This window comes from Poecilia reticulata, linkage group LG21, assembly GCF_000633615.1.
Source record: "Poecilia reticulata strain Guanapo linkage group LG21, Guppy_female_1.0+MT, whole genome shotgun sequence".
Classification (NCBI taxonomy): domain Eukaryota; kingdom Metazoa; phylum Chordata; class Actinopteri; order Cyprinodontiformes; family Poeciliidae; genus Poecilia; species Poecilia reticulata.
The window spans coordinates 23,601,997-23,616,140 of record NC_024351.1 but is presented as its reverse complement, the minus strand read 5'-3'; the positions used below and the strand labels follow the sequence as shown (position 1 = coordinate 23,616,140).

At 44.8% G+C, this 14,144-nt stretch overlaps 2 protein-coding genes across 6 annotated transcripts in view; one reads left to right on the top strand and one right to left on the bottom strand.

The window, feature by feature from the left end:
• LOC103457985 (DNA repair protein RAD51 homolog A) overlaps positions 1–5,410 on the top strand; it is a 49,369-nt gene extending 43,959 nt beyond the window's left edge. For 3 of the 5 annotated variants that reach the window (XM_008398493.2, XM_017302210.1, XM_008398494.2), the window contains 9 exons: positions 2,304–2,395; positions 3,101–3,238; positions 3,617–3,734; positions 3,818–3,909; positions 3,993–4,087; positions 4,182–4,295; positions 4,441–4,570; positions 4,699–4,820; positions 4,889–5,410. In XM_008398493.2, coding sequence (XP_008396715.1) covers positions 2,312–2,395; positions 3,101–3,238; positions 3,617–3,734; positions 3,818–3,909; positions 3,993–4,087; positions 4,182–4,295; positions 4,441–4,570; positions 4,699–4,820; positions 4,889–5,012 — 1,017 coding nt within the window. In that variant the 5' untranslated portion in view covers positions 2,304–2,311 and the 3' untranslated portion in view covers positions 5,013–5,410. The other 2 variants (XM_008398491.2, XM_008398492.1) reach the window with 2 other exon arrangements.
• Positions 5,411–5,423: 13 nt separating this feature from the next.
• Positions 5,424–14,144, bottom strand: part of rmdn3 (regulator of microtubule dynamics 3) — a 10,792-nt gene continuing 2,071 nt past the window's right edge. The window contains exons 4-12 of the mRNA XM_008398497.2: positions 13,479–13,806; positions 13,127–13,229; positions 11,851–11,911; positions 11,689–11,764; positions 10,653–10,730; positions 7,905–8,003; positions 6,823–6,876; positions 6,633–6,707; positions 5,424–6,404 (exon numbers count right to left, since the gene is read on the bottom strand). Of these exons, the coding sequence (XP_008396719.1) occupies positions 6,342–6,404; positions 6,633–6,707; positions 6,823–6,876; positions 7,905–8,003; positions 10,653–10,730; positions 11,689–11,764; positions 11,851–11,911; positions 13,127–13,229; positions 13,479–13,806 (937 nt within the window). The 3' untranslated portion in view covers positions 5,424–6,341. The remainder of the gene's footprint in view (positions 6,405–6,632; positions 6,708–6,822; positions 6,877–7,904; positions 8,004–10,652; positions 10,731–11,688; positions 11,765–11,850; positions 11,912–13,126; positions 13,230–13,478; positions 13,807–14,144) is intronic.

Sequence of the window (14,144 nt, the reverse complement as noted above, 5' to 3'; positions counted from 1 at the left end):
CATGCGTGGGTTTTCTCCGGGTACTCCGGTTTCCTCCCACAGTCCAAAAACATGACTGTTAGGTTAATTGGCCTCTCCAAATTGCCCCTAGGTATGAGTGTGTGTGTGCATGGTTGTGTGTCCTGTGTGTCTCTGTGTTGCCCTACGACAGACTGGCGACCTGTCCAGGGTGAACCCCGCCTCTCGCCCGAAACGTTAGCTGGAGATGGGCACCAGCAACCCTCCCGACCCCATTAAGGGACAAGGGTGCAAGAAAATGGATGGATGGATTGAAAAGTGAGCTCTCGCAATGTATAAAAGTCAATGAAGGCTCACGTAATGTTGCTAAATTGCTCACACATACAAGATATTACAATTGTAACTAGAAAACAATTGCATTTCCTATGGAAATGCAGAGTGAATACTATAAGCTGGAGGTGTTTGGTGAAAAGTGCAGAAGAATTTGAAGTCAATTGCAAAAAAACTTGCAGAAATGCAAGAAACTGGATAAATGCTTATAGAAAAACTGTTTAAGAGGATTAAAAATTTTCAGTCAATTCAAAAATCCTACCCAAAGACTATTAGAAATCGCTGCAGAACACTGCTTTCAAACTACTGCAGTTAGGTCAGCTTTTAAGGTAAAAATGAGCTAAAAAGCAACAGCTAGCTGAAATAATGGTATCACTTGCAAGTTGACCTACAACTTGCTAGTGATATGTAGTATTTAACTGTTGAATCTACAGTTAAATACCCTATACAGTGTGAATAAACCCATGTAAAGCTAAAATGAGCTAACTAAAACTAGCTAAAAATTAATAATACCATCTAGGCTAGTACTAGCATGTTCACCTACAAGCTCCATGCAGAGTGAAAAAACCCCACAAGAAGGCTAAAACTTGCTGATAACTAAAATTAGCTAAAAAACTAATAATAATAGGCTAGCACTACCATATTGACCTACAATAACAGTGTGTTGGTTTCGAAATCTCATCTGCATATTTATCAAAGATGTGAAATAGTCTTCATTAATCAAAGAAAGGAAGCCTTGTTTATTCGAAAGCACAAGTGTTCAGATGCACACTCTATGCACATCTCGACCCAGTTATACACAACCAAAATTATCATAACACAGAAGCATAGAAACATGAAATCTAAACAATCATGAGGCAGAACATAGCACAATATGATTCAAAATATAAAAGATTTCAAACAACAAGGAAAATGGGAGAGAAAAGCAGGAGCATAGAGTAAATTACATAAAATTTCACAGAAGGAACCAGACTATCAAATTCAAACAGGAACTATAGAGAGGAACAAGACTTTTAAAAAGTTTGGACACATGTGCAAACTGAACACAACTAAAGTTCAAAGTAACGATCGAGTTTGCGTCGCTCCTTCAACCTGACGTTCCTTCCCGGGGGGGACGATTTATGTTTTCGCATCCACCTAAGTAATGTGTAGTTGCGCCACTGATTTACAGCAATATCACGGTTTTCTACTGATAAGAAATAAAAGTGACAAGCAAAGCACTGCATGACTTGAATGTGAAACTTAACATGTGACAGTCTGAAGTTAAATTTCAAGTGATTTAATTTTAAAGTCTCCAGAGAGTTAGAACTTTGAGTCTAAAAGCTTTTACTCCGAATTTTATTTTCACTTTTACTCTGAAAGGTCGCTTCCTAATGTTCCTGTTGACGACACAGACGTTGAAGTAAAACGTCATTACGTTTTAATCGTGCTTTGAGCGCGGGACCTTTGAGGAAATTTGCCGACATCAGGCAGAAAACGTTGAAGGTACTTTCTATGGAAGCTTCATTTTAGCTCAACACCGACTGTTGGTAAGGAGGTTTAGGAACTAGTCCGAACCTAAGCTGTCAGTCCACTCTGCGGGGCTGGCAGCAGCTTTATGAAGAGGAAATAAACAGGTATCGAAGGCTCCTGGTTTGTGCTAACGCTAGGCTAAACAATTGCATAAGTATTAAAAATAATTTCGGTGTGGCGGAATAAATACGCTTCAGAACAGTACAAGTTGTGGAGGTACAGTTAAACAGGAACTATCACCTTGTTAATGTGCTCTAAATTGCGTCCCAACACTACACCACAGTAGTGTTGTGTTTTGCTGTGTAGTGTACACAGTAAATAACAATTCTATGATATTTAACAGTCACAACGTATTCTAATCTGACAGAACACCGGCAAGTAGTCAAGTTCTTTAGTAAAGACAAGCCGGGTGTTTTTACTATCTGAAATCACAAAAAAACGAAGGAGCAGCTGTGTTATTGTACAAAACTGACAGTAACTTGTCTGCGACCCCTGTCGGCCAGGTGTTATCATGGCGATGAGAGGAGAGACGAGAGTGGAGGCGGAGGCRGAGGAGGAGGAGAACWWCGGCCCACAGCCTCTCTCCAGACTGGAGGTAAAGTATCCCGACTGCTCTATGTGCTGATTTAGTTAACAATAGGGCTGGACAGTAAGGCAAAAACAATGTAGCGACAGAGACACGAGGTGAATACCAACAGATGATACATCTGATAGAATATTTCGTATCAACTCTCTTTTTGGTTACCTAGCAACAACCTGTTGAATAACTTTCAGGTTTTTCATGTCTCATAACTGCTTAAAAATAAACGAGGTGGAGATAAAATTGGATGAAACAGGAAAGACCATGCCACCAGCCTGACAGTATTTCAGATATTTAAAACAAACTAATCAATAATTATTAATATCTACTGATATGAAATGCTTATATTGTGATAAGTTATTAGCCATATTGTTCAGCTGTAGTTTACAGCTTAGTTTGATTTTTGGGGGGGTATTAAAAGTTATTAAATGATTTGTCATGTAAGTCACTTTCAACTACTTGGTTGCTGAAATATGCCATACATACAAACTTGTTTTAACTTAGGATTTAATATGACATTAAATTACACCAAATACATTTGTTTAAGCAAGCCTCCTGCAGTTTGATGGGTAACATCACAAATAAAAGGAAGGTCAAGTAAATGTCAACAGGAGACATGCTACAAATGTGTCTAAAGTGTTGTCTGTAAATAAATAATTTGTATTTCAGTACTGGTGGGCCGCACCCTGCTGGATGCTGATGTTGTCTTTTTGCCTGCAGCACTGTGGGATTAGTGCGAGCGACATCAAGAAGCTGGAGGATGCAGGGTTCCACACCATAGAAGCAGTGGCCTATGCACCCAAGAAAGAGCTGCTCAACATCAAGGGCATCAGTGAAGCCAAAGCAGACAAAGTTTTAGTAGGAAATGTCCATCCTTCCATTTACACAGGCTGAAACTGTACTTTTATTTAGCTTAGTTCATTTATAAGCTGAAATCTTCTGTTTTCTATTGCGTGCATTAAAAGAACTCTGATTACTTCATTCTGCCCACTCCAGTGAAATGAAATGAATGGACTTGTGGTTGTGAAATAGTTCCTCACTGAGATGCTGATAACAATGCACAGAGCTTTTTCCACGTATTAAGTTTAAGAGCATTATTTAGCAATGTATTACAGTCATCAGAGAATTCATGGTTAAGTAATGAAAATGGTGAATTCATGGCTGGTATTTTCTGAACTTGTGCTGCTTTTTTTTTACTTTCTCTCTCACTGGTGTACTTGGTTCTGTCCCTGGCAGGCAGAAGCAGCCAAGCTGGTGCCGATGGGCTTCACTACCGCTACCGAGTTCCACCAAAGGAGAGCAGAGATCATCCAGATCTCCACTGGCTCCAAGGAGCTGGACAAATTACTGCAGGGTGGGGCCCAGTGACTGCCTCTCAGAAGTGACTTCTACACCATTATGAGGGAAGCTGACCATGCTGAATCTGTTCCTGTGCAGGTGGGATCGAGACGGGTTCCATCACAGAAATGTTTGGAGAGTTTCGGACCGGGAAGACCCAGCTGTGCCACACGCTGGCCGTTACCTGTCAGGTAGCATCCCGTTTGATCAGGAGCTGAACATGGAGATGTGTGAAGAGTTTTGCTCACAGGAGCTGGTTTTCCTTTGTCCATAGCTGCCAATTGATCAGGGAGGTGGAGAAGGGAAAGCAATGTACATCGACACAGAAGGAACCTTCAGACCTGAGAGACTGCTGGCTGTAGCTGACAGGTAAACACATTTATACTTATCTATTTATTTAATGTACGTAAACATGTCAAAGTGTTCAAACCCTTCCTGCTTGTCTTTTATTTGCTGAGGTTAGGTATGGGCTAGTGGGCAGCGACGTGTTGGACAACGTGGCCTACGCTCGAGCCTTCAACACAGACCACCAGACTCAGCTGCTGTATCAAGCCTCTGCCATGATGGCCGAGTCCAGGTCAGCAGTGGTCTCAGTTAYATCTGAACTATGATCCGCTGCAAAAGTCTGCAGCATTAAGACTGACATATTTTGGCTTCAGTGACATTAGATGCTCACAAAGCATTTCAATTGGACTCCTTAGTATAACTGATATTTTCTCCAGGTATGCCCTGCTTATCGTGGACAGCGCCACCGCGCTGTACAGGACAGACTATTCAGGCAGAGGGGAGCTGTCGGCCAGGCAGGGGCATCTGGGGCGGTTCCTCCGCATGCTGCTCCGGTTAGCAGATGAGGTACGCAGCGCAGCTCTGTGACCCAACCCCATTTTCTGATGTGGTGGACATGTTGGTTGATCATGCCAGGCATCCTAGCAGCTGATGTAACACAAACAAGTGAGGCTTGTCTTTTTTTTTCCCTCTAGTTTGGGGTTGCCGTGGTAATAACCAACCAAGTGGTGGCGCAGGTCGACGGGGCAGCCATGTTTTCAGCAGATCCTAAGAAACCAATTGGTGGCAACATTTTGGCACATGCTTCCACCACAAGGTGTGTTTGACTCTAAATAAGACTGTTTACTCCTCAGCCCCATCTCCAACCATCTCTCCTCTGTCCAGGCTGTACCTGAGGAAGGGCCGAGGAGAAACCAGGATCTGTAAAATCTACGACTCCCCCTGCCTGCCGGAGGCTGAAGCCATGTTTGCAATCAATGCAGATGGCGTTGGAGATGCCAAGGACTGAGCAGCCCTTTGCCAGCAGGGGGCTGTAGTGAGCTTAGGAAGAGTTTCTCATGGTTGGTTGACTGTTCATCACAGTCAAAAAATGTCTCCTGCCTGGACATCAGGTCATATTAGATCTAAACATTCTTCAGTTACATGATGAGTATCAGCAACTAGACCTTCATGGAGTACTGACAATATAACCTGGAAAACCTGAACAAATGACTTCTAATGGACAATATTTGTCTGGAGATTCTGATGAGGCTTGTGTGTCTAAGTTTAGCCTAAAGGAAACAGAAATTTTATTTAAAGTGTTTTGTCCTTAAGCTGTTCTGTCCGTATTCCCTCCATAACTAAATTTCTGAATTCTTTGAGCAGTGTGTTAGGGGATCCTTTAATAAACTGGCACCTCATTCAGAACCAAGCAGTTTCATTTCATTAAAATTTAATATTCAGATTTACAGGAAATAACATGATCAGTTTTTCACTGAGTACTAACAAAAACATGTAAGTGCAATGATGTCACTGTAAAAATAAGAAAAAGAATCCAAAAATGTAAATACTTATGTAACTAAACATTATTACTGCAAAGGTTGAACTGGTAGACTCAGAGCAGCACCTCTAACGACTGTCCATGATTTGTTTTTCATTATTTTAAACTAAATTAGCAGCTCTGATTTTTACTGTATCCTCCTTGATGCTTTATTATTGTATTAGAAGTGAGCTCTTCCAGAACAACACCTGTGAAGATGGAACAGAGCTGGAGCAAAAGGAAAACAGGACTTTACCATATTAGGTTTTTAGCTCAGCTTATTTTCTGTTCCCATGATGCAGGTTTTGTTTAGAAAATACCATGTAAATCAATAAATGACTAAGTGTGAAAACATGGATTATAGTCTGTCTGAAAGGTCACAGCACCACTGAGGCTGCATAGCCAGGAGTTTCTCAGCTTTTCTGGCAGCTGCTGCAACTTTTGAGGCTTTAACACTCAAAAACCAAGAAGCTTGCTGCTGCTCTAAGATCAGCTCATCTGTTACTGAGCCCTTAGTCATTGGAGGCAAACATTCTGCAGTAGCATCAATGGGTGTAGTGGTCAGGTGATCCTGCTGCTTCTTAGACTGGCAGTTTGGGGGGGGAGGGGGGTGGAACAAACTGAAGGGCTGAAAAGTTTTCAATAAAGGTAAAATCAATAAATGCAACACACAGATGTGAAATCAATAAATACAACCCAAGCAATTAAAAAAAATAGACCAGTTACTAGAAAATTCACCACATTTCATAAAATAATAAAATGGATAGTTTGAGAGACATCTATTAGTGAAGGAAAACATCTGAAAGAGTTCCCAAACTGTCAGTTTGTTTGTTTGTCGGTTAAAAGCTGAAGCTGAACCTCCAGTTCATATGCTTCTTCATCCTGGAGACATGAGATGAAAGTTATGGTTTACATTTTAGTATCACTTAAAAAAACACATTTTATTTAACCATTCTTATAGTAGAACGTCTTTTGACATTAAATCTGTTACAGAGACCTGGTCAAGAGGCATGGGAATGTTCTAATGAGAAGACTTCTAAATGTATATAATTGCTTTGCATCTGCAAACATTTAGAAATGTGCACGTGTTCACATGCAGAAGGATCTTACATTGTCTGAGGGCATCTTCAGTGCCAGCCTGGTCCAGTTTGTGGCCTCAGAGATGTTCCCCAGATCCTTGTGACACTAAGCAAAACAGCAGCAGCTTTACAGTTCTCTAATGTCATCATAAAGGCATCTGTGTATACTACTGTATTTGGATTTGATCCAAGCTGTTGAGTTTCAGGGAATTTCCAGTTACCTTGGCGATGTAAAGCCTGACGTTCCTGGAGAATCCTGGTCTGAGCTCCTCCGCCTGCAGGACAACGCATGAAGGTCACCATAGAAACAGAGAGAAATAAACACTTCACTGTTACTGGCAGAGATAAACGTCAAAATGTGACTTTCATTTGTTCCATGTTTCCAATGAACTGACTTATTCAATTTAACCAGACAGATCCAATTGCAAATCAGGAAATAGTCAAAATGGCAACTAATTGTCAGCATGTATGACAAAGTATTTCAGGTAACTGATGTCAGAGGCCTGGTTTTAATCCCACTAAAGTGACTGGAGTCAAATGAAGAAAGATCTATAGGATTTAATAGTAAACTAGGATTATAATCTAGAAGTTCTCCTTACCACAGTTAACCATAAAACATTATTGATATTTGTTGAAAATATACAACTGTGATAGCTATCTCTATCTTGTTTCTTCCTGCTCACACAGGAAAATGAACCAGACTCATTTATTGTTATTCAGGATTATTCTTGTTGCTTTAAAAGAAAAATGAAGAATATCTCAAAAACTTGGCTCAGAAAAAATCCCTCCCTGGCTCTGAAAGGATGCGACATGTCAGTGGAATTTTCGTTAGTATGATTTTTTTTTTCTTTTTGTTTTCCTCTGGATGTCCTAAAACCTGAAAGAAGTAAAAACAGAAAAGCAGCTAATTGCTGTGGTGGCAAACTGCTGTTAGCTAGGCCAATAATACTATATTTCTCCAACTTTTATGAGTAAAAAACCACAAGATTAACATGTTCATAGATACATATTTAACAGCACTATGTGTCCCATGTGTTCAAACAGATACTGACCATCAGATGTGTTGATTTGTCATATCTGCTCAGCTCAAATGTTTTCCACAAAAAGCTAATCAGTTTATCATTTTAATTTTATCTGGAGCAGATAGAATTAAAAGGCACAACAAAGCTCTTCTAAAATTGCCATAAAAAAATATTTATTGTGGTCCCCCAAGTGCTTCTGAATTAACGATTCTGGACCTCATGGCAAAAATGTTTTTACACCACTGCACAAAACGGAGTTCAGAATGAAAAGCAGCTCCAACCTTCAGGAAGTTCTCCAGGGCGTCATGAATGGAGGCGGTGGGGGCGCTCTGGTACAGCGCAGCAGCAGCCTTCTTCTCCAACCAGTCAAATGTGGCAACCTGCAGCCCACCCCCACAAAGGTAATGGTAATTTTATTTATATGGCACATTTTCAGTAACAAGGCAATACAAAGTGCTTTACAGGATTTAAAAGGAAATACAAACAAAATCTCCTCCTTGGGCTGCCACCTTATTTTGGTGGAGGGGTTTGAGTGTCCCAATGATCCTAGGAGCTATGCTGTCTGGGGCTTCATGCCCCTGGTAGGGTCACCCAAGGCAGACAGGTCCTAGGTGAGGAACCAGGCAAAGCGCAGCCTGAAGACCCCTTATGATGGAGACGAACTTTGGATCTGGCGTTCCCTCGCCCGGACGCGGGTCACCGGGGCCCCACTCTGGAGCCAGGCCTGGAGGTGGGGCACGGTGGCGAGCGCCTGGTGGCCGAACTCAGCCCGAAGAGGAGACGTGGGTCCCCCTTCCAATGGGCTCACCACCTGTCGAAGGGGCCAAAGGGGTCGGGTGCGTTGTGTTACGAGCGGCAGCCGAGGGAGGGGACCTTGGCGGTCTGATCCTCGGCTGCAGAAGCTGGCTCTTGGTACGTGGAACATCACCTCTCTGGTGGGGAAGGAACTGAAGCTAGTGTGCGAGGCTGAGAGGTTCCGGCTAGAAATAGTCGCCCTCACCTCGACGCATGGCTATGGTTCTGGAACCAGTCTCCTTGAGAGGGGCTGGACGTACTTCCACTCTGGAGTTGCCCACGGTGAGAGGCGCCGGGCWGGAGTGGGCATACWTGTTGCCCCCCATYTKGGCGCCTGTACGTTGGGGTTYACCCCGGTGAACGAGAGGGTAGCCTCCCTCCGCCTACGGGTGGGGGGATGGGTTCTGACTGTTGTTTGTGCTTACGGGCCGAACAGCAGTTCAGATTACCCACCCTTCTTGGAGTCCTTAGAGGGGGTACTGGAGAGAGGGGGTACTGGAAAGTGCCCCTCCTGGGGACTCCCTTGTTCTACTGGGGGACTTCAATGCTCACGTGGGCAATGACGGTGAGACCTGGAGGGGCGTGGTTGGGAGGAACGGCCCCCCCGATCTGAACTCGAGTGGTGTTCTGTTGKTGGACTTCTGTGCTCGTCACGGATTGTCCATCACGAACACCATGTTCAAGCATAAGGGTGTCCATATGTGCACTTGGCACCAGGACGCCCTAGGCCGCAGTTTGATGATCGATTTTGTCATCGTTTCATCTGATCTGCGGCCGTATGTCTTGGACACTCGGGTGAAGAGAGGTGCAGAGCTGTCCACTGACCACTACCTGGTGGTGATTTGGCTCCGGTGGTGGGGGAGGAAGCTGGTCAGACCTGGCAGGCCCAAACGTGTAGTGAGGGTCTGCTGGGAATGTCTGGCCGAGTTCCCTGTGAGACGGAGCTTTAACTCCCATCTCCGGCAGAACTTCGAACACGTTCCGGGGGAGGTTGGGGACATTGAGTCTGAGTGGACCATGTTCCATGCCTCCATTGCCGAGGTGGCTTATCGGAGCTGTGGCCGCAAGGTTGTTGGTGCCTGTCACGGCAGCAACCCTCAAACCCGTTGGTGGACACCTTCGGTGAGGGATGCTGTCAAGCTGAAGAAGGAGTCCTATCGGGCCTTTTTGGCCTGTGGGACTCCAGACGCAGCTGATGGGTACCGACGGGCGGGATGAGGCTCAGTGCCTCCAAATCCAAGGCCATGGTCTTGAGCTGGAAAAGGGTAGAGTGCCTTCTCCGGGTCAGGGGGGTCTTCCTGCCTCAAGTGGAGGAGTTTAAGTATCTGGGGATCTTGTTCACAAATGAGGGAAGAAGGGAGCGGGAGATCTACAGGCGTATTGGGGCAGCGTCTGCCATGAAGCGGGCGTGGTACCGGTCTGTCGTGGTGAAGAGAGAGCCGAGTCAAAAAGCGAAGCTCTTGATTTACCGGTCGATCTACGTTCCCACCCTCATCTATGGTCATGAGCTTTGGGTCATGACTAAAAGAACGAGATCACGGATACAAGCGGCCGAAATGTGTTTCCTCCGCAGGGTGGCTGGGCTCTCCCTTAGAGATAGGGTGAGTCATCCGGGAGGGACTCAGAGTAGAGCCGCTGCTCTTCCATGTTGAGAGGAGCCAGTTGAGGTGGCTCTGGCATCTGGTAAGGATGCCTCCTAGATGCCTCCCTGGTGAGGWGYTTCGGGCACCTCCCACCGGGAGGAGGCCTCGGGGAAGACCCAGGACACGCTGGAGGGATTACGTCTCTCGGCTGGCCTGGGAGCGCCTTGGGATTCCTCCGGAGGAGCTGGAAGAAGTGGCTGGGGAGAGGGAAGTCTGGGCCTCCCTTCTGAAGCCGACCCCGGTTAAGCGGCAGAAAATGGATGGATGGATACAAACAAAATAACAAACCAAAGGAAAGAGAAAAAGAAGAAAAAGCTAATAATGTTGATCCAAAGTAAATAAACTTGATACTCCTATTCAGGGTTGGTAGGTACGTTTAAGTGTCCTCTGGTGTAATTCCTTTTCTGGGTGGAAGAATAGGAGTCTATTGAGATAAAATCTACCTTAGCAAGTAGATGCTAAGGTAGTTTTTCTGGTTTCAAACGCACGCACGCACGCACGCACGCACGCACGCACGCACGCACGCACGCACGCACGCACGCACACACACAGGTTGGTTGGAGGCTTCCATCAGTGTGTGATGGGTCTCACCTCATAGCACCATCTGCCCAGCAGGTAGTAACACACAGGGTCATCATCACTGAGGGCCAAGGCTCGATCTAGATGCTCCTGGATGGACCAGGGAGAGAAGCAACACAGAACTGCTTCAATTAAATTACATCTATATATTAATGGCAAAAACACTACACTTTGAGAAAAGGGTTCTCAAAGGCTTCATTTATTAGTTGAACAGCAGCTCCCTTCTGTCTGTCTGCAACAACCAACTGCACTGTATGAAAACCAATCCAGAACTGAGGACTGACTGGGGGTTTGAAATGCCAGCACGCACACACACACGCACGCACGCACGCACGCGCACGCACACACACACACACACACACCCACACACAGAGATCCAGGAGTACTTTCTATGTTAAGTAAAAGTAAAGAGTTCATGGCAGCTGTGGCTCCTTTACTGGCTTCATCTAGAAGAGACACTGGTGAGCAGATCACATCTGATACGGTTTTATAGTCTCCAAGAAGAAAGAGGGAAACACTTCAGTCACCAGCTTGTCTGGGAGACAGATGGGGTTAAACACAGACCGGCCAGTGGATGGTCTCCAGGAGGAGAGCAGGAGTTGCTGTCTGCAGCAGCAGTGTGTGAAACAAAGAGGTTTTCCTGCAGTAAAACTCTGATTGCCGACAATCAATCTACAACTCTGTCTGCATACACATCAGGAGACAGCTGGGACATTATAATAATGAAAAAAAAAAACTGACCACTGAAGAAAATGGTTATTAACTATGATGGATACTGTTAGTGCAATATAAAAATTCCAATACATTAAGATCCTGTTATCATCCCTCCCTCAGCCATGGACAGACCAGGAACACTTTGTCTTTGCTTCACAAAAACTCATCATTTTATGAAAAACTTATGGAAATTTTTCAAAAGAATTCTATCATCAGAGGAATAAAACATTCTGCTACCTAGTAAGTCAGTATTTAAACTCATTTTTATATCTGTATGTTAATGTGGTTCAGTGTTGTTAAAGCCCTGTTACAGATGGGTCGGCGGCTGCTTTACCTTCAGGATGTGGCCGCTCTTCAGTTTGCTGTGCATGCTCTCGTGCTCTGAGGAAAGTCTGGTCAGCACAGCAAACCTGACAACACGACCATAAGACATCCATGAAGAATGCAAACACTGCGGAGTTAGAAGGACACTGATTGTCTGCTGCTGATGACCTACCACTTATGACTCTCAGCATCCAGGCTGCTGTAGTTCAGAGCCAGCTCCGCCTCCTCCCGACCTGCACACAACAACTGTTAATACAAGAGCCTCTATGATGATGCTGATGATGATTCTGATCTGTCCAATGAGTCCAACACTGTCTCTAGCTGATCGGCTTGATGGAATTAGTTTTGAAAAAAGAAGAAAGCAGAGGCAAGCTTCATTTGTCACATGGACCAGCTCCAGTCTGCAGGGGGCGCTGTCCTGCAGCCTGTTGATGGACCCACAGCAGCAGCAGGGAGGCAGGGACCTATGGCCCTTCACTGATCAGCATGATCCACATGTCAAATACTAAAATAATAATAAATTTTTTTTAAAAAGGATGTTTTCCTGATCACTACCACAGAACGCGGTCATATCCTGACTGGAAGCAGAAAAACATGGCACTGGGGTCACCCAGGGTTTCTGTTCTGGTCAGGGCTGGGCAGCTCCATTCCTACAGACCTAGATCAGGGGTGCTCACAGTGCGGTCCGGGGCCATTTACGGCCCTCTGAAGGATTTTGTGCGGTCCCATGACCTCAGTTCCAGAATGAAGCAAATCTGGCCAGAAAGCTTAAGGTGATTGAAGCAAATGGACATGTTATATCATGTAGGTTAGATGATTTACACATAATTAACATCTTCTTAAAAAACACATGAGGTAAAATGTAGATTCCCATTTATTAACATTTCTGCTTTCATCTTTTCTTTGAAGTGAACAGAACCACAAACATCAAGCTGCTTTTACTCAAACAAAAATCATACATCCCACATTGTGAAACGTGGACCAGTCTCATAACGCCGTCATGCAAAATCTTATTTTGTATCTACAAAGATTTACAGATCCATTTTCCACAAAAAGCTAACAATTTTGCTGATTTTTCATTTTTAGTTATTTTATTTAATCTGGAGCAGATAGAATTAAAAAGCACAACACAGCTGTTTTAATTTGTTATAAAAAAATATTTAGTCTGGTCCCCCAAGTGCTTTTGAATGAATGATTCTGGACCTCATGGCAAAACGTTTGTACACCTCTGTGCTCCAGCACACCTGAACCAAATTACTGTTCCCTGCTCATCATCCAGACATTCAGCCTGCAGAGGTCTGGGAACGATTCATTCAGCCGGAGCAGGAACCATAGCCAGAACCGGCCTGGTACTGAAGCTGGTCTGGAGCAAGAATGTCTGGGTGACAGTGTGAGTGTGTCTGTCTGCGTGTGTGAGTATGTCAGTGTGTGAGTGTGAGTGCTCCCACCTTTTTGAGCGTAGCTGGACTTCTCCTGCTTGTCCTTGGCAGACTCGTACATGTCCTTGTAAGCGCGAGCCAGCCTCCAGAGGAAGTCCCTGCTGTCTCCGTACTGCAGCAGGATGAAGAGACAGTTCAAAACCTCAGATATCATCATGAATACAAATACTTTTTAGTTTACATGAGCAACAGAGAAAAGTATTTGACGTTTTACAGCCTAATGGATTCAAAACTTTGGGAATTATTTATCTATCAATTTCTCAAAATCTCAGACACACTGAAGGAGCAGATTCAGTCAGTTGAAGCTCCTGTCCACACTGTGAGGACGGATATTGTCCATCATGGACAGACTTCGACTCACCTCTGCTCTGTTGTCCAGCAGCAGCTGAAAGCCGTCTGCTTTTAAAGTAGCGTCTCCAGTGTGAAGGATGTCACACTGAGCCAAAAGCAGAGCCAGCTCTCCATGAGGAACTTCTGCCTCCATCCACAGCCTTCCCTCCTCCTCCTCCTCCTCCTCCTCCTCCTCTTCCTCAAGCTCCCTCTCCTCTTCCTCTTGGGAGTCTTCTTGGCGGAGGGTGAGGACTGTAGCACAGCTTCTTTCCTCCTCGTCTTCCTCAGAGTCTGGCTCCGGTTCCGGCTCATCTTCATCGTGGTCTGTGTACTCGGACTCGGCGTAGGCCGTGGAGTACCTGAGGCCCAAAACAAGCACTTCATGCTGCACGGCTCCCAACACAGGATTCTCAGAGGACATGACTTTAAAGCTACGTTCAAGACAGGATGCAACAAATACCTCTGTGAAAAGGTTGAGATTAATACTCAATATGTTCTTTATTTATTCATTCTTTACTCATTTAGACACTTTTGGTCAGGGTCAGTGTACCCCAACGGAGGGGAAAGATGTCATTACTCGTTACAGTACTGTGTATCCCTCAGTGGGGTCGGGAGGGTTGCTGGTGCCAATCTCCAGCTAACGTTCCGGGCGAGAGGCGGGGTCACCCTGGACAGGTTGCCAGTCTGTCGCAGCACA